At 50.5% G+C, this 24,364-nt stretch overlaps 1 protein-coding gene and 1 pseudogene across 4 annotated transcripts; one reads left to right on the top strand and one right to left on the bottom strand.

The window, feature by feature from the left end:
- The first annotated feature begins 1,137 nt into the window (after positions 1 to 1,137).
- LOC139060834 (chitin deacetylase 8-like) lies at positions 1,138 to 22,457 on the top strand. Of its 4 annotated transcripts, none has more exons than XM_070540064.1 (5): positions 1,142 to 1,277; positions 1,406 to 2,583; positions 6,759 to 6,971; positions 8,067 to 8,312; positions 21,858 to 22,457. In XM_070540064.1, the coding sequence occupies exons 2-5, from the start codon at positions 2,213 to 2,215 to the stop codon at positions 22,357 to 22,359; spliced, it is 1,332 nt and encodes a 443-aa protein (XP_070396165.1). In that variant the 5' UTR covers positions 1,142 to 1,277; positions 1,406 to 2,212; the 3' UTR covers positions 22,360 to 22,457. The 4 variants fall into 4 exon arrangements, with proteins under 4 accessions (XP_070396167.1, XP_070396165.1, XP_070396164.1 ...); XM_070540063.1 differs by lacking the exon at positions 21,858 to 22,457 and adding an exon at positions 10,311 to 10,907 and having other exon boundaries at positions 1,143 to 1,277; XM_070540066.1 differs by lacking the exons at positions 6,759 to 6,971; positions 21,858 to 22,457 and adding an exon at positions 10,311 to 10,907 and having other exon boundaries at positions 1,138 to 1,277.
- On the bottom strand, positions 11,960 to 12,138 carry LOC139047150 (U2 spliceosomal RNA; annotated as a pseudogene).
- Positions 22,458 to 24,364: the final 1,907 nt, after the last annotated feature.

Genomic DNA, 24,364 nt, shown 5'->3' on the forward strand with positions numbered 1-24,364 from the left:
TGGGAGTTCGTGACGTCATCCTATTAAACCGGCGCTGCGGTTCGGGCGCGAAATTCAAGAACGGAAACTATGCCCTTCACTTTCTTCGGGTAATGTAGTAGCGAAAAAGTTATATTTATAGATATTTACAAAATGAGACGAGCTATACGCACACACCACTGTGGCACAGGCAGAACAGCAGTCGCTATGGCACCGCACAACATAGTAAAAGAAGTTTTAAAAAATTTTAAACTCATTGGCAATAAGTTGCTCTTGAGCTTTCTTTCATCTTCTTCTGCTTCTTTTCTTTTCCCGAGAAGCAGACGGATTGACAGATAGTTGGCTGACAACTTCAGAAATGTGCGTCCTCTTCATCGGAAATCACGACAGTGGAACGTTATTAGGAAGTAAGAATGAATCCGCTTGCAACAATTCAGTATTGTGTACGAGCGCCGGACAAGTCACATGCGATGTAGTGGTGATAATGTGCCGGGAACCAGAAAACAAGCAAATGCCGTGTCGGTGAGGGTGTCGAACCGGCAGCTGGCACCATAAAGGGCAACCCGGCCAGGTGGCAACCCTAGAGCCGAGAGCAGACGGCGCATACGCGTGTACGCAAACGTCAACTCGAAACATAATTTGGTTGGGAGCAGTGTTGCGACCAGAGAAGGTTCGTTATATACGGAACGTCGATAGACGTCGTTGATTCGGACGAGCGTTAATGAGAACGTGTGACGCTCGCTGTTGCCCGTCGTTTTTAATGTTAAGTAGGGTCATACAGAGAAATCACCGCAAGCAGCGTAGCCAGACCCTTTTCTTTTTCAAGTTGGGACGCACGTGCCCGGTGTGAGGACGCATGGTCCTTGAGGACACGCAGTCTATTTGCACACCATATGCCGCATGATACGCGCAAGAGTCTCGCTTATGCATGCTGGGAACGTAAGGAACCGCCGACTGTTTCGGAATACCGCTGTGGAAGGGTTACGGTCGATGCTACATTAAGCTTTCCACCCAAAAACAACATCGCCAGATCAAAGTCTAGCGAGCAGAGAGGGGGGGGGGAGGGGAATCCCATTTTGTGGGGAAGGTTGCGCATTCTCGATGCCTTCTAGCCAATGCTTATCTCGATGCAAGCGTTTCTACCAAGTTTCTACGTTCTACACAAATATGTAGTACAACTGCGCACGCCATGTCACGGCCAGCATGGAGCATGGCCAGCATGTACACGACAGAGACCAGCGCGGTTCGATTCCCTTCGACATGCACCAACCAGCCCAGTTCAGCACACTCTTGACTAGGTATGCTCAGTGTCCTGCTTCATTCTCTATAACGATGGGGTCTTAGCTACATAATACAGGCTTTTAGCATGAATACTTAACATGTCCGATCGTTTGTTTGACGCTGAGATTCTATATTTCTATTCCAGATTCCATTTCCTACGTTTCTACCACTATCGCTAGAAAGCACGGTGTAGGTTAAAGATATATACTAATATGACGGGGTGCATATATGTTATTTCAGACGGATCCGCGGTTGGGTCTGTTTTAAAATTGTACGTGTAGCTATACATAGGAGTCAGACTAGCCGCTAGCAGCCTGCTGTTTACCTGAACGGCACGCTGATTAGCCGTCAGTCATTTTAGCTGGCACGAACGGCACCGGAAGGCGGCACCGGAAGTTAGCGGCTATGCGCTGACGACACGCGCAGTTGCCCGCGTGAAGACCGCGCCACGCCAGCTGTTCACTGCGCGTCATGTGTACAGAACACACGTGTATATAAAACGCACGCCGCTGATACCGTTTCACTGGTGGGTGCACGTTCATGCCGATGCAGGCAAGTGTTCCGATATATCTCGTGTTATGCGGTTGCAGTTTGCCCTTGGTCGCGGGAAAACCGAGCAGATACGTCACCGCGCGGACCCACGAGGCTATATACTGCGAAGTGCCGATACCGCGCCTCGTAAGCCTGCAAATTCGAAAGCGCCTTTGCCTCTGTTAAGTCGCGCTGAGTATATATACATGCGAACGCTTTCCGCAGCAACTGCAGTTATACGGGCGAGCAGAACGTCACTGTGATCCTAAGGTATATATCATACTCGGCCGTCCTGTCGAACCTGCAGGCTTACAGAACCTGCAGAACCTGTGCATGCTCAGTTGGACTGAATACTCACAGGTACAATTCCCCGCTGCAAATTAAGTGATCGTCGGGGACTCGGAAGGGGAGAGCTAGAGCCATGAGGAGGTACGTGCTAAGCCTCCTCTTCATCGTGCCGTGTGTCTGGGAAACCGCTGTCGCGGGAGTTGAGACCCCGTGCGACCCCAGCGTGTGCAGCTTGCGCGACAACTGCTTCTGCTTGGGCACGCGACCGCCGGCGAACCTGAGCGCCAGCAGCATGCCCCAGTTCGTCATGCTGACGTTCGACGACGCGGTCAACGAGCAGAACATGGACTTCTACCGCCAGCTGCTCGGCCCGGGAAGGCGCCGGAACCGGGCCAACGGCTGCAACTTGGCCGCCACGTTCTTCGTGTCGGCCGGCTACACCGACTACTCGCTCGTGCACGAGCTGCACAGCGTGGGCAGCGAGATCGCGATCCACTCGATCACGTGAGTCGTGCATACCGTTCGTTGTACCACCTCTTTGCATTATACACGTGGGAGAAGGGGGACAACCAAGGAAGGAGTATGCCAATGAAGGAGGGCGGTAAACCATGCAACCTCCTCTAGCACAGCGTCTACCTCCCTAAGAGGACTGTCTGCGCGTTGACTATACCGCGAAATAGGCCCTCACACTCGCCATTTGGCTCTACATCCTCCCCGCGTGCTCGGCGGTTGGAAATTGCCGCTTGCCTACATATCACGTGGCGAGGGCCTATTATTGCGATAGCAATTATATAGACAGTCCAGGCGAATTTTTGTTGTCGCCGTCGCCGTGATGTCCCGTATGATGTCCAAGGGCGGTAGCACCGTTGCCGCGCGCCGTATGCTGTGTGTGCGAGTGAAAGTGCGCGAGGGGAGCGGACGATCGGCGGCCTAATCTGGCGCGCGCAAAGGATGAAATCTGGGAGGAAACGCGCCGTCTTTCGTCGCGCGATATAGGCCGAGGGAGGGAGGCGGTGTTGTTCTCCGACAGCAACTGCGTATTTCGCGACGGCGCGCAAGGGGAACCGACGATGGCGGCTGAATCTCGCTCGCACAAGGGAGAAAAGCGGGGAGGCAACCAGTGGCGTAGCAGCCGGGGGGCCGTGGGCCCCGGGTGCAAGGGGCCAGTGAGGGAGGGGGGGGGGGTTGTCATATACGTCTGAAGACACCCCTCTTTCCGCCGGCTACACCCAGTGGGGGGGGGGGGGGGGAGGGGGCGTGACAGAAGACCTAAGGGCCCCGGGTGCCACGTGACCTAGCTACGCCACTGGAGGCAACGCAGGAAGGAGGGGGAGCAGCGCTCTACTCGGGCAGCAACTGTGTACTTTGCGCCGTCGTGGCGCGCGCCTTTTCTTGAACGCGATCTGTAGACGGCTCATACCTTCGTGCGTGCTGTGTACTCGGCGCTCAGTTCGCGTCGAAGCGATATGATCCGCGAGCGCTGTCATGTTTGATCAGGCGGTGACGAGTCCATTGCATGCTTGCCTGAACTGCCTCCGTTGCCTCCGCGTTTATACGATGGGTGTGAATGACGCCGCTGCGGCTTAGCAAACCTCTGTTTCGGGAGATATCGTAGACGCCGACTGGGTGGGCAACACGAAGCTTTGGCCACAGCTTCAAAGAACGTGCAAAAGCGCTTTGGAAGCTGATTAAGACATGTCCAAACGGCGAAAGCAGCGTAGATATATGGTGCTTGTTTTAAAAGCGAGGCTGAATATATATTCCAAGCTATCCGAACTTTCCGCTCATGAATCAGGATTAGTGTATTTTGCCCTTGGTCCTGTATTTGGCAAATATTTTGAAGCAACAGCTTGTCACATTTCTGACTCAGTAAATTTCCTTGGTGCGGTCAACATCTGATTATTTCTGCCTAATCGCTCGCGGGTGTACACTCAGTTTCGATAGATTTGTTCTCGCTGTGCGCAAGGCTTGAAGCGTAGCCGTTTTGTGCATTGTAATACCTTGTATAGCGAATATGTATTATCGCTAGTAACTCACTCTTGTAGACCGTCAGGAAACATTCAGCTTCGACCTTTTGTGCGCTATCGGTGTAGTCCGCCATTTATTGCGCGTATATGGTGCGCATATATTCAAGTGTGCGCCCATTCACTCACTGACACGTTGACTATCGATAGAGTCGGCGTTAAGCTTCCGTGCCAGTTGGGGTAGATGTGTGTTGATACTGTGCGCGCAACTTACTGTGAAAGGAAGCGGCGCGACTCCTCGTGTCATTGTTTAACGAATGGTACTCGCTCTTGCCGACGTACCGGGGCTGAAGTACTTTTTTAAAGTTTCTGTATCCTCGAGGAAAGCCGTATACATCTCGAAGTGCCAGTAACAGGTACAGACAGTTGCAGCAGTGGTCCGCGAGCTTGGCCACTCACCCATCTCCATAATATACCAGTGACTGTTTTTGTAGCCAACTACTGCACACGTCTTAAATCCACATGATTCAATCCAGCATGATTGGGGCACAGTGCGTTAGCGAAAACTCAGTCGCATTTCCGACAGCTGATTGCACAGAAGCAAGGTGGAAGCGGTAATTATTTCGTATTCATGTACTGTAGTTAAGTCGGCGTGCGGCGCCGAACAGAAAGCGCCATCTAGTTTCTATAGAGCAAACTGCTTCGCGTAAAGGCTCAGTACAGCACGAAGGTCACATCGCTCGCTCCTGCTGCCGCGTTTCCTCACGCGTTTTGACAGCGAGTGTCCGCGGTCGTCGAGTGTCGTGAGGTCATGTTTGCTTGTTCGGGCTGACACCACGCTTGTTAATTTAGTTAGTAAGGGAATGTTTCCAAGTTTACACGTACGGCCTATAAAACAAATATACTTATTTCGTAAAGCTGTCTGCTAATTTGCTATCGCTATCGATGCTTCGCCTTTCGGGCGAAACTGCGACTTTTCCCCATAAGTCCTTCATTTACATATTTATATATATATTTATGATTAGGCTTCAATATTGTCATAGGATGCTCCCTCCTAGTCTTTTTCCTTCCTCCGTAATCTCTGGTGTTTATGCAATTATTATGCTGTACACAATATCTTGTAGCATTTGATGAAAGTAAAAGGGAGATAAGAAAGCATGTTGCTTCTGTAAAGGAAGCTGTCGTAGCTGGTATTTTGTTATATCGCACACGAAAACGGAATAAAAAACAAACCATGCGTCTATGTGGCGTGTAATTACGAACGTATATTCGTGTAAGGTTTTTAATTATTGTCGTTTCTATTAAAAGAAATACCCGAAGTTGACAATTGGACAATGAAACGGGGATAGAAAGCGAAATTCGTACATACATTTTCTACGCTATAGTACGTTGCATTTCTTGGCAAGCATGAAAAGTGGAAGCACCGTATAGTCAAGTTTGAAAGACGTGGCATTAGAATGACTTTCTTCTGCAATATTAAACATCTTTTTTTATTGTAAATTCGGTCGAGACTTAGTTAACCATACTAAGCCATAGTCATATAGTCGAGAGCCAAAGGAAACATATCAGAATTTTGACCTTTAGAGGAAGAAGTCTTGAAGGGGCGGCGACGACGAAGACGGAAGGCAGGAACACACAGGACAGCACACAAGACAGGCTGGTGTGTTTCTGTCTTCCTCGTCTAGCCCCGCCCTTCCATATGTTCAACCAGTACCAACTCGCCTAAATGTCGATCCCTCTAGAGGAAGAAGTGCACAGCAAGGCGAAATTGCGCCAAATTTATTAGCTTTAGCTTTTGATACGTCCACGACTCCGCGTTACCGGAGACGTAGACGGGAGCAGTCGTTTTGATGGTGCCATCTTGTGGCGCACAGTTTAAGCATAGGGTACAAATATATTACACTGACCAACCATATATATCTACACGGCTGCTGCTTTAAATAGTAGGCAGCGACGTAATCGCATACTCGTGCTCATTTTAATATTTCTCTTCGACGAGAACACTTATTACGTAGCACAAAAACGTTTCTCTAACGCATTGTGTTTTGACTGTGTGCCGATGGATGTCGCTGCCAGCGTTGCTACTGCCGTCTGCGTCTCCAGTAACCCGAGGGCCGCTTCTGGACATTAGAAATATTTAGCGTGTCCGTATTCGGGTAAACGCAGGCTAACTGGCTGTTTTGCCGTATGGGCGGAGGCATAAACGTGAGCGTGCTGCATGGTGCAGCCTACTGGTGGCGCAGAGCCCAACCAGCAAAACGCACCTAATATTGGCGTAACCAAGTGTGAAATATTCGACATTTCAAAAGACAGTGTTCACAATTGTGCTGCTACCGAAAATTTACGCAAGCAGCAGAGTACATTTGGTTATCCATATTAGTTTTGTGTTCGCCTGGTTGAGCTCTAAACGCGAGTGGCTGCACCATGCAGTGACTCGCGTTTAAGCCTCCACTCATCCGGCAAAACGCCCAGTACGCCTGCGTTTACCGGAATACCGGACACGTTAAAACTCTGTTGTAGAATTCCGGTATATTGTCGAATCCTGTAATGGCGGCTTTTTGAGCCAATCAGAGCTGACATGGTGGTGAATTCGACAGCACGGTGGAATTTGACAATTTCCAGAATGGCACCCCCGGTATTGGTTACAAAATCGGCCCCGCCGCATTGCTCGCACTTGTAGTTTACCCTCTCCCGATCAATGGGCTACGCCCGCAGGCACCGCTACAACCTTAGCTACTGGCGCACGCTGGACGTCGCCGGCTGGGAGGCGGAGTTCGTGGGCGACCGCGACCTGCTGCGCGACTACGCGTTGATTCCCGAGCGGGACATGGTGGGAGCGCGGGCGCCCTACCTGGAGGCGGGCAACGGGGAAGCGTACCGCATGATGCGGCAGAACGGATTCGTCTACGACTCTTCCGTCTGCATCGAGTGAGTATACATACACCGACTGTTTTCACAATGGCGTCGCGCCCATCCGGTGTGCAGATCTGCCACGGCCGCCAGATTTCCGTAGCGCGATCGGCGGTTAACAACTAAGAAAAAGCCGAGCCGTTAATTTTTGTAACTTGAAAATGTTTTCGAGTGCCGCCGAAACAATTACTACTGCTACTGTTACGTTTCGCCTACGACGCGCGGTAAAGCCAGCGCGGATGCAACGTACGCCGGAGCTTCGTTCCAAGCGGCGGACATTTTGGCCCGTTCGGAGCGGCCGCGAGCGCGCCCCGCCGAGCGCGTCCCGGCATGTTCAGTGCCACGTGTCTTTGTGTGTGCGTGTGTGTGTGTGTGTGCCCACGCTTGTCAAAGCGCGGCAGCCGGGGAGAGGAGCTCCCCCAGTGTGAAGCGAGGAGGTCTGTCCGGCGCCGGCCCGGCTGATGCGTCACCTCCTTGTCCCAACGTGTCTATCAGTCCGTCCGTCGCCGCTGTCACGTGGTGTCGTCTCATGACCTTCCCTCTTGCTCTCAACTCCGAGAGTATAAGAGCAGCTGCCCCCGGACGCCAGGAGAGAGGCTCCGATTTCTGCTGTTGAGTAACGTGCTCTCCCGTCTCTCTACTTCGGTCGACCTGACCGCCCGCTCTTTGCGATGCTAGAATAAACAAGTTGTTCTGTTAGCAGTCGCCTCATGCTTTGCTGGGACCTTCGGATGCTTCCAGTGTGCCCCAGGCCGCCAGGCCTACGCTACCCTTGGGGCTTGCGACCCAGTTGCAATAACGGGCGTCAGCACTGAGGTTCCAACAGCCGGTGCCATCGGTGCGGATCAAACACTACTAAAACGTCCACTACTACTACTATACTACTACTACTAAAAAAGCCATCTTGTACTCGGTGAAGCGAAGGCTAACGTTCGTGTACATAAACTACTACATAAACTTGAGGGTGCATGACAGTTTTGCCTATCGTGACAGCAGCGGCAGTGCTTTGTTTGCCATACGGCATACATCCCTTCTTTAAATAAACGCGTGCACTCGTTCTTCGTGACGAAGCCTGCAGCATATGCATGCATAATCGTTCTTTCAAACGCGCAGCTACATGAACAAGACCGACAAGCTTCCCTTCTTCCCCTACACGCTGGACTACGGCCTGGCGATGCCATGCACGGTGCCGTCGTGTCCCAGCGGTAGCCACCCGGGCCTGTGGCTGGTGCCGCTCAACAGTTTCTATCGGACCATCCTGCACGGCGACAGATGGCGCTCGTTCGGCAGCAGCTGCGCCATGCCCGACACTTGCACTCCGCAGCCGACCACGGAAGACGACACGCTGGATTTCCTCAGGTGCGCTTGACACGTACGGGCGCGTGTTCTGAAAATAGAAATGAAAAAAAAAGTGAGCCTAAGTGACTTGCTTAGGCATGGATTTGAGACAGGCCTTCATCCAGTCATCACACGCGGTGCCCCCGCAGCGCACGTGCTTCAGGTTCACGATGGCTCCAGCTCGGGTTACAGATAGTCGTTTCACGTGACGTCACGCACGCGCCACGTGATCGTCATCGCGGCCGCCATGTTCGGGCTTGTATACCACGAACGTGGCGGCCGCGATGACATCAGCACGTATATATCGTATTCTGACGCGTGTGAATCCTAATGCTTTTTGGCGGTGACCATTCTTCAGCGGATTATCAATATTGGGGGCGAGGACTTACAGAGTCGCCATCTGTCGGAAGCGCCTCCCTTGCGTAGTATGAGGGATCGCGCGGCGCGCTCCTGGCAGGTTTCGCTTACGGCGCACAATAAAAACACCACGCGGCAGCCCTCCTGGACATTTCTGTAAGTACTCGCAAAACGAGGGAAGTTTTTCACTGCCGAAATAATAATATTGGGCAAACTGAAAGCACAGAATCGTATATAGATGCTATCTCTTTACCGAATACGTACAGTGAACTCCACTGCGTGCTGTCGCCGTGATGGAGTCTACCGAAGCGGCATCTTGCGTGAAAGGTTGGCAAACTCTGCGAGCAAATCATGTGAAGTATGTTCTTATAGTGGGCTGTCTGTATAACTAAATCGAGTATAACAGAATGAGGACTCAATGCTGCGATCGCACGGGTTCGTGACGACCGACTGCGCGCCTGCATCTATGTACGCGCAAGATGTTTCCCTTTCGCTGCGAGAACGTTTTCGCATCGTGCCGTGAGCTTTTTACAAGCATATGAGCATTCGACAGCACACAAGCAACCCTCGTTGCGTGGAAACTGTCAGAGCTGTTCAAAAATAATTTCGTTATAGCTACGAAATTCGACACCTACCGGGGCGACTTGGCAGGTCCCGTCGCGATGATTGAACCTTTTTTTTTTTCTAGGGACCATTATTTCTCAAGTTACCTAGCACTGTATGTTTATCGGTCTTCTCAGCGAGCAATTACCTGCTGCTTCCTTTATTTAATCCAGTACATTTCTTTGTTTGGTGCTACACAAGCGTGAGCATATGTCATGCCTCTTTTTATGTGCTTTTTATGGTTTCCTTTCCATTACTGTGAACTTGCCAGTATCTAGCATCAACAAGTTCATAGACCAAAACTTCATGACATTAGCCGGACAGCGCCGGGACAAGTGTCTCAGTGCGCGCTTTGTGCTGCTCACCGAACAACGCAGCCCCGACGCTGTATTAGAAATCTTCCTCGCGTCTGTGCTTGCTGCACACTCGAGTTGTAACCGGCGGCTGTCTCCCGGTGCTAAGTTTCGCCAGCCAAGCTTAACGCAGCTCCTTGCTTTGCGGCTACGTGTGAATAAGGCTGAGACCGGGCTCCGTTGCGTACGTCCGGCTCTGCGGCACCGAGAAGTAGCCTACCATGCTGCACGCCTCCAAAGTCAGCCACTACCTATTACAGTGCTTTCAAATGTTGTCAAGCAGACACCCAAGGCGGGAAAACCGCACCACTTAATCAGAACCGCATCGCAGGTGGGACTTTCGTTTTCAGCTCGCTTTGGCGCTTCCGAAGCAGCCGACGCGGCCGCTGTGTCCACGCGATCCCTCACGCTACGTCACGCCGACGGTGGCGCCAGCTTATCCAGTGGTGGAGCTCGCCCACAATACCGCTACAAATGTACCGGTTAATGGCTCTGTTCTCTACATAATTACGCAATGAAACAATTAACACGCCCTATACACCTTAACATTCTCAAAGAACAAACGTATACGCCTTCAACCGTATCGTTCTTTTAGTGAAGGGCACAGCTTCCTAGAGGCGTTAGTCTGTTCGCTTACATTGACGATCATCGTCGACGCGTTTCGCGCACATTTTTTTTTTAACCCACTCTATGCGATTCCACACAGGTCAAATTTCGAACGGTACTACCACACCAACAGAACTCCGTTCCCGGTGTTCATCCACGAAACCTGGCTGTGGAATCCGGGGCGCCGGCGGGGTTACCTTTCCTTCGTCGACTGGCTCCTCACCATGGACGACGTTTTCGTTGTCACCGTGGCCGAAGTGGTGCGCTTCATGCGGCACCCCAAACCCCTCGGCGAGTACGCGCAGGCCGGTTGCTCGAGGGCCTCGGAGTTCCGCCGCTGTCCGCGGGTCCACTCGTGCTCGTTTCCCGACGCGCCGATCCCCGAAACCCGGCAGCTCGTCGGCTGCAAACCGTGTCCCGAAAGTTACCCGTGGTTGCGGGACGTCGTACGAAGAAAAGCGGAAGACGACGACGACCAGCGGGTGGTCCGGAAGCAGCAGTACTTTGGCTCCGGCTGCGTTCTTGTCTTCTGCTCGGCGCTCGTCGTCTGTCTCTACGTTGCTGCGAGGCGGTTCGGGCGTCGTAAGACTCACTGCTTTTAGCGAATCGGCCTTTCCCGCTTTGCCGTCGGTTTTCTTGTTTCCACCCGATGCACGGAATTGTGTATCCGTCGACGGTAATAAATTTGAGACCGTCATTTCGTGTATGTGTAGTGCACGGTTTTTTTTTTTTTTCAATGACACCTCATGCAATGGTTTCTCGATGGGAAGCGAAAAAGCAGCCACCAGTGGCGTAGCAACAGGGGGGGGCCGGGGGGCCGCGGGCCCCGGGTGCAAGGGGCCAGTGAGGGAGGGGGGGGGTGTCATATACGTCTGAAGACACCCCTCTTTCCACCGGCTACACCCAGCGGGGGGGGGGGGGTGACAGAAGACCTAAGGGCCCCGGGTGCCACGTGACCTAGCTACGCCACTGGCAGCCACTCTGAAAAACGTCATCTGCGACAGCGTTCTGCTGCTAAGCACGAAGTCGCTGTTTCGATCCCCTGCCACGACGGTCTCATTCCGATGCGTGAGATGCAAAAGCGTCCGTTTATTCTTTGCTCGCCCGGGATGGTCGTGGTCGAACTTATCCGTAGCCCATTGTTTTGCGACATCAATCACTCAACGAACAAAGCGAACGAACGTAAGGCGGAGTGAGCTCTACGAATTTACATTCTGATGTGCCGAAATTCGATTAGGTGTCATTCATTCGACTATTCTCGGTGCACAAACTGTGTTTCTCCAAGAAGAAAGTATAGTTTTGTGCCGAAGGTTAAAAAGAAGTGGTAATTAGCGAAGGCATTGTGCAAATGGTAAGTAGCTGTTGTTTAATTTATTTTGTTCGTCAGCCCATGCGGGTGGCAACATGGTTCCATATCATATCGTAGTTCGGTATCCAAAACTGGCAGTATACTAACAAAACGTGCTAATAAAGATCTGCGCATCACTGGTAATAATCCAATATTGCGACAGCCCGCAGCTTGGAAAATATTTCGTCCTTGACATGCACAAGAGCGTAGCTCCGGTAGCTGTTGGATGTCTGGAATTATGCGCGCACCTGTCGCACTGCTGGCCTCCGAGATCTGCTCGCACAAACGGAGCGCAGCAGTCTCGAAGGCCACAGGCAAGCACTCTAGATTCTTTTTTTTTTTTTTTTTACTGCCAAGCTGTTTATGGCTAGGGTTCCGTGCATTTTGTTCCGCGTGTGCAAAAACCGTGGGTCGATCCCAGAGATAGTGCAATACCGGGTAATCCGCCGCGGAGGTGCAGCAAGCTTCAAGCAGTCCGCCAATTTGCAAAAGTAAGTTTAACATCTTGGGTCCGAATAGCACCCGTACCAGATATTAAGCTGACAAGAACAGATACTACACTTTGACCCGCGCCGGCCATGTCTTAAGTTCGAACCGCCCCTTCTTTGTCGGCGTTCCAAGCGCTTGCGTATCTCCTTTCCTTCCGCTCTCCCGTGGCGGCGGTGTCGTCGATATGTCCATACGTGTCTATAGTTTGGCCGTCGATATGTCCATACGTGTCTATAGTTTCCTCCGGCTCCTCGTTGCGGCTGTCCCGTTGTCCACGCGAATGTATAGAAATATCAAGGTAAATTTGTTCGTACCTTCGTTCAAAGTTCTGTTTCAGCGCTGTGTCGCGTGCAGAACAAGCTTCGTTAGTGATTAAACTTCACAGAGTGGAATGGCTCGTGCTTTTTTTTTTAGCGTGGTACTTACTGCATCGAGTGCAATACGGGTGTCACAGGGGACACTTTCGATCTCCATCGAGCTCGGTCAAATTTCTCGGTCGTGATTGGCTACTTAGTGCACTCGTGGAAGGAAGCCAACCACGATAGAAAAGGATTTTCCGGATTTGGCTCGATCGCGAATATAAAGCAGGTACATTGGTGTCACCGGTGTCACCAGTACGATTTTGATCGCGATCTGGGCCATGAGTAACTACTTAAGAGGGAAAAAAACGAAATCAGGAAAAAAACAATTTATGGTGACTCAAACGGAAGCTCATTACTTTTCGAAGCAAGACCGGGATGCTTCAGAACACGCACCTACAGAGCGAGATATAAGAAGGAAGAAGAACCATGTGTTTGCTATCCGTAAAGCTAGGGAAACAATGGAGCATGTTTTATTAGAATGTGAGGACATCTGCCCAGCGGTCGATTTAGGCACCACTGGCCTCCTTGCATCTCTTGGGTTCAGCGAGAGCAGGGGAAAAGTAAACATGTCCGCAATAGAGATTAGTAAGAGGCGATTGGAAAATTGGTGGAAGAAAAGTAGGGAAACGACAAAAAACGGAGACGTGCAAAAACAAAGTTCTCAATAGGTGGTCAGAAAATCTTGTTATGGGAATTCATCGCGGTATTTTTTTTTTCTTCTTTAACCTAGGTAGGACATTAGGCAACATAACAGCAAGGACTTGGTGGCTCAACCCTCCGCCCCATTCCAAAGGGGGCGCTCATACCGTCCGTCTATACATACATACATACATACATGCATACATGCATACATGCGTACATGCATACATACATGCATACATACATGCATACATACATACATACATACATACATACATACATACATACATACATACATACATACATACATACATACATACATACATACATACATACATACATACATACATACATACATACATACATACATACATACATACCCGACCCGCCGTGGTTGCTCAGTGGCTATGGTGTTGGGCTGCTGAGCACGAGGTCGCGGGATCGAATCCCGGCCACGGCGGCCGCATTCCGATGGGGGCGAAATGCGAAAACACTCGTGTGCTTAGATTTAGGTGCACGTTAAAGAACCCCAGGTGGTCAAAATTTCCGGAGTCCTCCACTACGGCGTGCCTCATAATCAGAAAGTGGTTTTGGCACGTAAAACCCCAAATATTATTATTATACATACCCGCGGCTGGCTTTATTCAAATTGTTCGATCAGTTGTAGGAGTCAACTCGCGACTCGTCGTTTGTCGCCTGCTGTTTACCTGAACGGCACGCTGATTAGCCTTCAGTCATTTTAGCAGGCATGCGGCAAAGACGGTACCAGAAGGGATAGCGGCCACGCACTGACGACGCGGCAGTGCATCGGCCGCGTAAAGATCGCGCTATACGCCAGCTGTTGGCGACGGGGCGCTTGCTGTTCACTGCGCGTCATCCGTACAGAACATGTACACTATACATAACGCACGCAGCGGATTCCGTTTCACTATAGTGGGTGCACGTTTATATTGATGCAGTCAGGCAGGTGCTCCTAATGTCACGTGATATCCGGTTGCAATTTCCCCGTGGTCTAGTGGTAAAACCGAGCAGTTACGCCACCGCGGGGTCCCAAGGTATAGACTATACTGCGAAGTGCCAATACCGTCTCGTAAGCCTGCGAATTTGAATGTGCCTGTACGTCTGTTAAGTTACGCTGAGTATACATACATGCGAATGCTTTACGCAACAGCTGCTGTTATAGAAGCGAGCAGAAGGTCATTGTGGTTCCAAGGTTCCTGCAGGCTTACAGAACCTGCACAACTTGTGCATACTTCTGCTCAGTTGGTCTGAATACTGACAGGCACAATTCCCCGCTACAAATTAAGTGATCGTCGGAGACTCGGAAGGGGAGAGCTAGAGCCATGACGAGGTACGTGTTAAGCCTCCTCTTCATCGTGCCGTGGGCCTGGGAAACCTCTGTCGCGGAATCTGCGACCCCGTGCGACCCCAGCGTGTGCAGCTTGCGCGACAACTGCTTCTGCTTGGGCACGCGACCGCCGGCGAACCTGAGCGCCAGCAGCATGCCCCAGTTCGTCATGCTGACGTTCGACGACGCGGTCAAGGAGCAGAACATAGACTTCTACCGCCAGCTGCTCGACCCAGGAAGGCGCCGGAATCGAGCCAACGGCTGCAACTTGGCCGCCACGTTCTTCGTGTCGGCCAAGGACACCGACTTCTCGCTCGTGCACGAGCTGCACAGCGTGGGCAGCGAGATCGCGATCCACTCGATCACGTGAGTCGTGTGTACCATTGGTTGTACCACCTCCTTGTGTGTGTGTGTGTGTGTGTGTGTGTGTGTACGTGTGTGTGTACGTGTGTGTACGTGTGTGTGTGTGTGTACGTGTGTGTGTGCTCGTGTGCGTGTGCGTGTGCGTGTGTGTGTGCGTGTGTGTGTGTGTGCGCGCGCGCGCGCGCACGCGCGTGCTCGTGTGTGTGGATGCAGCTCCCACGCAATGTCGGTATTTGGCGGTGATGTTGAGGGCATACGACAGTCGTGATTTCATGTTAACGTTATACCTTGCCTGCACAACTTGTGCTTGTCAACGTAGTACACACAGAGAGATGTCTCAGTTATTCACTCATTCCTTTGCTGAAGGGAGCCCGAATGAGCAATGCTTTCTGACGACGTCTCCCGTGTCACGTTAGGTGAACTGCCACGAGAGGGATAAGGTTGGTGAACCGTTTCCCGACTACGTCGGGACGGGGTCCGGTTTTACTCATTCCCTGCCTCTCTGTCTCTCTCTCTCTCTCTCTCTACCCCTTCTTTAACAAGGCTGATTCTTGGGCTAGTTGGTACGGTTTACTCATAATGGCAAAGCCTTTAGCGCAATTCAAGATGACTGGGACATGACAGAGACACAGGACATCGCTAACGACAGTCCTCCCTGGACTGTTGTTGCTGTTGCGGTGAGCACGGAGGGAGGCTAGCGCGGCTGCTCCTGCAATGCTTTTGCGGGGGTTCACGGGCATTGTTGCGTCGTCCCCCAGGGAGCTTCAGAAATCCCTTTTTTCTCGAAATGTATTTCGCGCCACAATCAAGCATGCCTGGGAAATTTCGCGTCCCCCAGAGCGCGTCAGAGGGCCCTGGGGCCCCGCCCTACCGAAACGTCGTTGACGTCGCCTATTTCGTTTCCCGCTTCTATCTACGTCCATTCTGTCGAAAGCTAAGCGCTGTAGTTCCTGCAGTGCTTTTGAGGTGGGTCACGGGTAATCAGAGGTTTAGCAAGGCTAAAGTGGCAACACCAAGGGGGCTTCAAACGGTACTGTATACATGACACATTATGGAAAGGTCCAAACGAGCTTCTCGCTTCGCTTGAAGGGCCCCTCACCAGGCCTCGTAGAAAACGTTGGTTACACGCTGGAAGAAGTTGTTACGTGTCCTCTAGGGAGCGTTCTGCACCAAAAATTTTTCAGATCGGCTCAATAATAGCCGAGATAGAAATATTTCAGTGCCGCGAACTCATGATTTCAGAAGGCGAGCTCCACTGCATAGCGAAACACTCTCTCCACTCGCCCCGTCTAGCCTCAGCAAGGGAAATTCCTTCCCTGCATTCTCCTCGGGCCTCGAGGACAGCGTGACGCGTTACCTCGCAGGTCCCACTTTAATTTTTTTTTCTCCCCGCGTTTTTTTTTTCTTTTGTTGCGGCGTGCGTATTTTAGCTCACGGCGTTGCGCGCGAGCAGTTGTGATGTCTCGTTTCGCGCAGCGCACGAGTTTGCGCGCTGTGCCAATGCCACCTAGATAGCACAAGGCCTTTTCACTTCGATCCATGACGTCATGCTACCTGGCCCGACTGCCATACAATCTAATGGGGATGCTCCCGAGTAGGCAACAGTGATTTTGACGTCACCGCTTTCATCACGCCAGCCTTGTAAATAGAAATTTCGGGCCAGGTAGCGTGACGTCATGGATCGGAGTAAAGAGGCCTTGTGCTATCTAGGTGGTGTTGGCTGTGCACACAACACATGGCTAGCGCTGTAATTCAGTGCCACACGACTACTGAGGCAGAACAAGCGGATCGCAGAGCGTGATCGCGCGCTGGAACGCGGTAGAAAATGGCACAGTTTCGATACCTGCGCACGTGACCGCACGACCGTGGGGACAAGCAGGCGAAGCGAAAGTAGATCTCTCTTGCTTCGGTGCGAAATAAACAAACAAAAAACACGCAGACATTCCGTTTGTGTATTTTATTACTTCTCTGAACTTCAACTCGTCAATTCAGGCAACAGATCACACTGACAACAGATGTTGTCTTGAGTCATTCTCACCCGCCGTGGTTGCTCAGTGGCTGTGGTGTTGGGCTGCTGAGCACGAGGTCGCGGGATCGAATCCCGGCCACGGCGGCCGCATTTCGATGGGGGCGAAATGCGAAAACACCCGTGTGCTTAGATTTAGGTGCACGTTAAAGAACCCCAGGTGGTCAAAATTTCCGGAGTCCTCCACTACGGCGTGCCTCATAATCAGAAAGTGGTTTTGGCACGTAAAACCCCAAATATTATTATTATTATTATTGAGTAATTCTCGAAGTCACGTGTCACCACGAGCGACGTCACACTGCGCACACGATTACGTAGGCGCAGGAGCCCGACTACGTCACCGTCCCTCTCCGGCCGGATTCTCCGCAAGTGGAGAGGGAAACCGTCATTCGGATTGAAATTTCAGGCATTTCCGCGACGCGTAGCGATGTAATACTTTGCAGACACGATCGTTATCGTGCAATGTATGCTCTGCGCCTGTCAGCTCAAAATGGCCAGACGTGTTGAGGGGGCCCTTTCATATAGCTAGTGAGCGATACAGCTTCGCTGGTCTTGCATCTTCACATAGTGGAAGGGCTCTGAGTCTTTTCTGTGACTAGGGTTCGATATTGTCGCGTGGCATTCTCTATTAGTCTTTTTTTTTCCATTTCCATCCATGATATCTGGTGTTCATCGCAATTATTATGCTGTGTCCTCTTTCGGCCTTGCTTGCGGCGATCACATATGTACCTTTTTTGCTGTCGTATTATTGCAGTGTGTCATGTGTAAGTATGATTGGTGGATTGGTCTTAACATTGCGTCGAAACGCAGCAGCTGTAATCCTTTCTTTTATTTAATTATTTGTACAGTGTACAGTCAGCCCGAGTGCCAAGCTTTAGGCAGATGAATCCACGTCACTGGCGAAGGATACCCACCGGGTCAAACATCGGCGCACACATTTTGTGCAGACAGAAAACAATGACAGTTTAATTATTTGCAGGCGACTCGTGAGTGGCATATGTGAGACCACCGGACAAATTTTTTTTCAATGGCTCGTGATCGAACGAATTCCTGTATATAGAGCTAGCTTGCTGCGAAATTTTAATGTACAAGGTATGAACCGATTGTTTTTAGCTTTAAGTCAACTCAGTGCCATTTTATTCACCAGATACTTCTGACTGACTATACTTAAGCTGAATTTCGTAGAAGTAGCGTGACAGTGGCCCAGGTGGCCGCTACAAGGCGAGTAATGCAAAGCAGTGCGTAAGATGCGCTAATGAGTGGTACAGAAACAAAGCACATCACAATACAAAACAAACAGTGTTTGCACCATAAGAAAAACTAAATGTTGCATCAATGTGCACATCAACTATTCACATCTTATCTATATATATATATATATACACAAATACAGACTGTGACATCAGAAATGTAATTATATAACAACCAAAAAACGTATCGCATATGATTATGATGAAAGTAAAACAGGAAAGCAGAAACACGTTACTTCTGTAAAGGAAGCTACATCATAGCTGGGATTTTGTTATATTGCAAACGAATACAGAATAAAAAGCAAGGCACGCGTCTATGTGGTGCGTATATTAACGAGTGACGTATATTCGCGTAATCTTTTCACTTATTGTAGTTTCTATTAAATGAGATACCCGAAGTAGACCATTTGACAATGAAACGAGGATAGAAAGCGAAATTCATACATATGTTTTCTACACTAGCAAACTTCGCATTATTTTTTTTTGAGAGCATGAAAATTTGAAGCACCATAGTCAACTTTGAAAGACGTGGCATTTTAATGGCTTCCTTGTGCAATATTAAGCTTTTCTTTTGTAAATTCAGTTGAGACTCATTCAACCATATTCTAAAGCATAATAATTTGCTCCAGAGCCAAATAAAGCATATTATATTTAAATTTTGACTTTTAGAGGAAGAAGCACATGGCAACGCAAAATTGCATCAGATTTATTAGAGCTTTAGCTTTCCATGTGACGTCTTACCAGGCATTTACCCAATGTATCGGATTGCCGGAGGCGTAGATGGGAGCAGTCGTTTTGGCAGCGCCATCTTTTGACGCACAGTTTAAGCATATGAAACGCAAGTTATATTATTACAGTGACCAACCATATTCTACCTAGCTGCTCTTCTAAATAGTAGCCACTGACGTAATACCTAAGTCGCCTTCCTTTTATTATGTTTTTTCTACGAGAACACCTATAATGTAGCACAAAAAACGACGAATTGCGTTTCGACAAAGCGTCGAAGGATGTCGTTACCAGCGTTGCCACTGTAGTATGCGTCTCCGGTAGCCCGGGGTGCTATTCGGTTGGACATTGTCGAATTCCGCCATGTTGTCGAATTCTGTAATGGCGGCATTTTGAGCCAATCAGAGCTGACAGCGCTGCTACTGCCGTCTGCGTCTCCAGTAACCCGGGTGGTGGTTCTGGACATTAGAAAGATTTAGCGAGTCCGGTATTCTGGTAAACGCAGGATACCTAGGCGTCTTGCCGGATGGGCGGAGGCATAAACGTGAGCGGGCTGCATGGTGAAGCCTCCTAGTAGCGCAGAGCCCAAACAACCAAACGCAGATCTAATATTGGTGTAACCAATTAAGTGTAAAACATTTTAGACATTTCAAAAGACAACGTGTTCACGATTATGCTGCTACCGAAAATTTACACAAGCAGTAGAGTACATTTTCTTACAGCTATATTAGCTTTGTATTCGTTTGGTTGAGCCCTGCGCCAACAGGTTGCTGCACTGTGCAGGCCGCTCACGCTTAAGCCTCCACCCATCCGGCAAAACTCCCATTACGCCTGCGTTTACAGGAATACCAGGCGCGCTAAAACTCTGTATTGTAGAATTCCGGCATATTGTCGCATTCTGTAATGGCGGCATATTGAGCCAATCATCGCTGACAGGGTGGTGAATTCAACAGCATGGTGGAATTTGACAATTTCCAGAATGGCACCCCCGGCTAGTATTATGCCCCACCTCATTGCTGGCACTTATGGTCTACGCTCTCCCGATGAATGGTCGATCCGCATGCAGGCATCGCAACAACCTGAGCTACTGGCGCACGCTGGACGTCGCCAGCTGGGAGGCGGAGTTCGTGGGTGACCGCGACCTGCTGCGCGACTACGCGTTGATCCCCGAGCGGGACATGGTGGGTGCGCGGGCGCCCTACCTGGAGGCGGGCAACGGAGAAGCGTACCGCATGATGCGGCAAAACGGATTCGTCTACGACTCTTCCGTCTGCACCGAGTGAGTATACATGTACCGGCTTCTTACACAGTCGCATGATGCCCATCCGGAATGCGGAGCCACGGCCGCTAGGCTCCCGCAATGCGTTAACAATTCAGAAAGTCGAGCCTTTAATTTTTTGACTTGAAGACCGCACTGTATATTTGTCTAGCTGTACATCTGCAGACACCTGAGCGGCAGTCAACATGCGAGAGTGGAGTTGAAAGGAGGAAAGGGACAGGGAGAGGAGGAAGTAAATTATTTACATACCGTACACTGAGGTAAATAAATAAATACACGAATGAAAGCTTCTATGTAAACATGAACAACCATTGTTCGCTGCTGTCGTCAGTTCGATGATCAGCTGTCTGTCGCCTCGTGCAGCTAGGGCATTACAGTGCAGCCACCATTAACTTCACTGTCTTCCTCCTCTACTTTACCGAATAAACGACGAACATACTGTTGAACGCGGACATGACGTAATGTGACAATACGGCGGAATATTTGACAATGAGGAGAACGGCACCTTTTTGTATACTGCCGCGTCATATACTTTAGGGTGCATGACAGTTTCCCCTTTCATGGCAGCAGCAGCAGTGCAATGCTTAGTTTTCCGTACGGCATACACCACCTTTTTTTAAATAAACGCATGCGATCGTTCTTCGAGACGAAGCCTGCAGCTGCTGCACATATATGCTTGTTCGTTGCTTCAAACGCGCAGCTACATCAAGATGACCGACAAACTGCCCGTGTTCCCCTACACGCTGGACTACGGCCTGGCGATGCGATGCACGGTACCGTCGTGTCCCAGCGGTAGCCACCGGGGCCTGTGGCTGGTGCCGCTCAACAGCTTTTATCGGACGACCTCGCGCAGCGACGGATCGCTCGGCAACAGCTGCGCCATGCCTGACGCCTGCACTCCGCTGCCGACCACGGAGGAAGACACGCTGGATTTCCTCAGGTGCGCCTGACACGCACCGGCTGGTGTGCTGAAAATAGAAGAGAAAAAAATGAGCCTACAAACGACTTGCTTAGACTTACGCATGCATTTGAGACGGGCTTCACGTGCATACATGCAGGCATCACACGCGGTGCCCCTGCAGCGCACGTGCTTCAGGTGCACGATGACGCGAGCTACGGATAGTCGTTTCACGGGACGTCGTCGACGCCACGTGATCGTCAACGCGGCCGCCATATGTTCGGGTTTGTGTACCCGAACATGGCGGCCGCGATGACGTCAGCACATATATGTACTATATTGTGACGCGCATAAATTGTGACACGCGGGATTTCCTCAGGTGCGCCTGACACGCATGCACGGGCGCGTGCACGTGCTGAACATAGAAAAGAAAGAAAACATGAACCTGAACGGCTTGCTTAGGCCTAACACGGAGAGGGCGCGGGAGATGGAAATTCAAGACGATGAGCGAAACGAGAACGAGGTGAAAGCAGGATAGCCAACGTTTCGACAAGTGGGACTTGTCTTCAAGTCCGTTCGGGAGCCAGCGAGGGCCGACCAAGCCGTCGCTCGTGCCGCTGGCGAAAACACACATGTAACGAACCTGCTCATATAGTATGCATAACCACCTATATGCTATACCGCTCCAAATGTGCTGGTTCACGGCTCTGTTCTCTACGGGATTACGCGATGAAACAACTAACACGCGCTATATATCTGAACATTCTCAGGAAACACGCATATATACGCCTTCAACCGTATCACTCTTTTAATGAAGTGCACAGCAGAAGTGTCCTTCTATTCGCTTGCATTGACGATCATCGTCAACGGGTTTCACGCAGATTTTCTTTTAACCCACTCTATACACGATTCCACACAGGTCCAATTTCGAGCGGTACTACCACACCAACAGAGCTCCGTTCCCGGTGTTCATCCACGAAACCTGGCTGTGGAATCCGGGGCGCCGGCGGGGTTACCTCTCCTTCGTCGACTGGCTACTCACCATGGACGACGTGTTCGTTGTCACCGTGGCCGAAGTGGTGCGCTTCATGCGGGACCCCAAGCCCGTCGGCGAGTACGCGCAGGCCGGTTGCTCGAGGGCCTCGGAGTTCCGGCCTTGTCCGCGGGTCCACTCGTGCTCGTTTCCCGACGCGCCGATCCCCGAAACCCGGCAGCTCGTCGGCTGCAAACCGTGTCCCGAAAGTTACCCGTGGTTGCCGGACGTCGTGCGAAGAAAAGCGGAAGACGACGACGACCAGCGGGGGGTCCGGAAGCAGCAGTACTTTGGCTCCGGCTGCGTTCTTGTCTTCTGCTCGGCGCTCGTCGTCTGTCTCTACGTCGCTGCGAGGCGGTTGGGGCGTCGCAAGACTCACTTCTTTTAGCGAGTCGGCCTTTCCCGCTTTGTCGTCGGATTTATTGTTTTTTGCCCAATGCGCAGAATTGTATCTGCACGTGGACGCTAATAAATTTGAGACCGTCATTTCGTGTGTGTATAGTGCACGATTTTTTTTTTTTTCAGCAACGCCCGATCTAATTGTTTGACAGTTGTGAAGCGAAATTAAGCAGCCGCTTTAAAAGCGTCACCTGCAGGGACTCGGCGTTTTTCTCCCAAGCAAGAGGTCGCAGTTACGATTCCCTGGCGCAACGGTCTCATTCCGATGTGCGCGGGCGATGCAAAAGTATCCGTTTATACTGTGCTCGCACGGGATGCTGGTGACCAAAATTATCCGCAACCCACTGTTTTGGGAAGCCAATCAATCAATCAATCAATCAATCAATCAATCAATCAATCAATCAATCAATCAATCAATCAATCAATCAATCAATCAATCAAAGAAATAATCATCCAGTTAGTCAAATAATCATCCAACCAATTAATTAATGAATTAATCATCCAATCAATCAATCCAAGGAGGTAAAGTGAGCACTACAACAATTCTGCTGATGTGCAGAAATTCGTATAAGTGTGACCCATCCCACCATTTCAATGTACTTCATTCCTATAACACGACACTTAATTTCTCCAAACTTGCATGTCTAAGACAATGTACAGTTTTGTGCAAGGTTGAGAATTACGTGCGATAATTAGCGAAGGCGTTGTGCGAATGGTAGTAACCATACATTTCTAGAAATTTACGTTATAGTTATTTAATTCTTTTCCTTCGTTAGGCCATGGGGATCGCGCGGCATGGTTCCATATATCGTAATTCGGTATGCAAAACTGGCAGTGCTAACAAAATCTGCTAATAAAGATCTGCGCATCATTGGCAATATTCCAATGTTACGACAGGCCGCAGCTTGGAAAATATTTCATCCATGGCATGCAAATAGCGTAGCTCCGGCAGCTGTTGGACGGCTGGAATGTATGCAGCATGCGCGCGCCTGTCGCACTCTTGGCCTCCGAGATCTTGCAGCACAAACGGAGGGTGCAGTTTCGGAGGCTACAGGGATGCTCTCCAAATTGAGATACTTTTTTTTTTTTACGTGGGGCTTATTGTATCCAGTGTAAACGCCGCGATTTGCGGAATACACAGAAATACCTTTTTTTTTAATGCTGGTACGTCTGGACAGGGGATGTCTCAGCGTGTAATTAAAATGAAAGGTGCTTTCCTCACACGGAGAAAAAGGCGTCTTGTGGACCCGCTGTGGATACATGATCGACAGACGGGAGAACGCCGAGCAGCAAAGTGAGACAGGAGGTACCTCGACGCACAAAAAACGGAGCACCGAATGTATGATCGACAAACAAGCGTTTTCGTTCCGTCTCCTGTCCTGTAGTGTGTGTGTGTGTGTGTGTGTGTGTGTGTGTGTGTGTGTGTGTGTGTGTGTGTGTGTGTGTGTGTGTGTGTGTGTGTGTGTGTGTGTGTGTGTGTGTGTGTGTGTGTGTGTGTGTGTGTGTGTGTGTGTGTGTGTGTGTGTGTGTGTGTGTGTGTGTGTGTGTGTGTGTGTGTGTGTGTGTGTGTGTGTGTGCGCGCTTCATAGCGGATACATTGATATGTATCCGCTATGAAATCCCAAGTCGCATTCATATTGCAGTGGTAATGGGCATGTAGTTTGTGCATACCCTACGGTAACACGGGTGTACAAAAACGTGGTGCCCCCGACGTTGTTTGGGCGCCGGCAGTGTACAAAAGCATAGCCTCCGAGATTGGCTTTTGTTGCTCTGAGTGAGCCCGCGCCGATAGGTGTGATGTGGACTCCACAGGCGCGTCAACGGCACCACGCGACGTATGCATTCGAGATCGTCTGGAACACAAAAACGCGAAGGACCATTTCTTGCATGTGAGATGGGTGCTCGGTTTCTGATTCACCAGAGTCGTTTGCTTGCGTAATTGATCTCGGATAGCATAGCAGCGCGTTGGCCACCTCGTGTTGTGACGACGAGAA

Source organism: Dermacentor albipictus, chromosome 6 (assembly GCF_038994185.2).
Source record: "Dermacentor albipictus isolate Rhodes 1998 colony chromosome 6, USDA_Dalb.pri_finalv2, whole genome shotgun sequence".
NCBI lineage: Eukaryota > Metazoa > Arthropoda > Arachnida > Ixodida > Ixodidae > Dermacentor > Dermacentor albipictus.

Excerpts from the sequence above, each read along its gene's own strand:
- LOC139060834 (XM_070540064.1), top strand. The coding sequence starts at position 2,213 with ATGAGGAGGTACGTGCTAAGCCTCCTCTTCATCGTGCCGTGTGTCTGG. Across the intron at positions 6,972-8,066 it reads GACTCTTCCGTCTGCATCGA|CTACATGAACAAGACCGACA; the intron begins GTGAGTATACAT and ends TCAAACGCGCAG. Across the intron at positions 8,313-21,857 it reads GACACGCTGGATTTCCTCAG|GTCCAATTTCGAGCGGTACT; the intron begins GTGCGCTTGACA and ends GATTCCACACAG.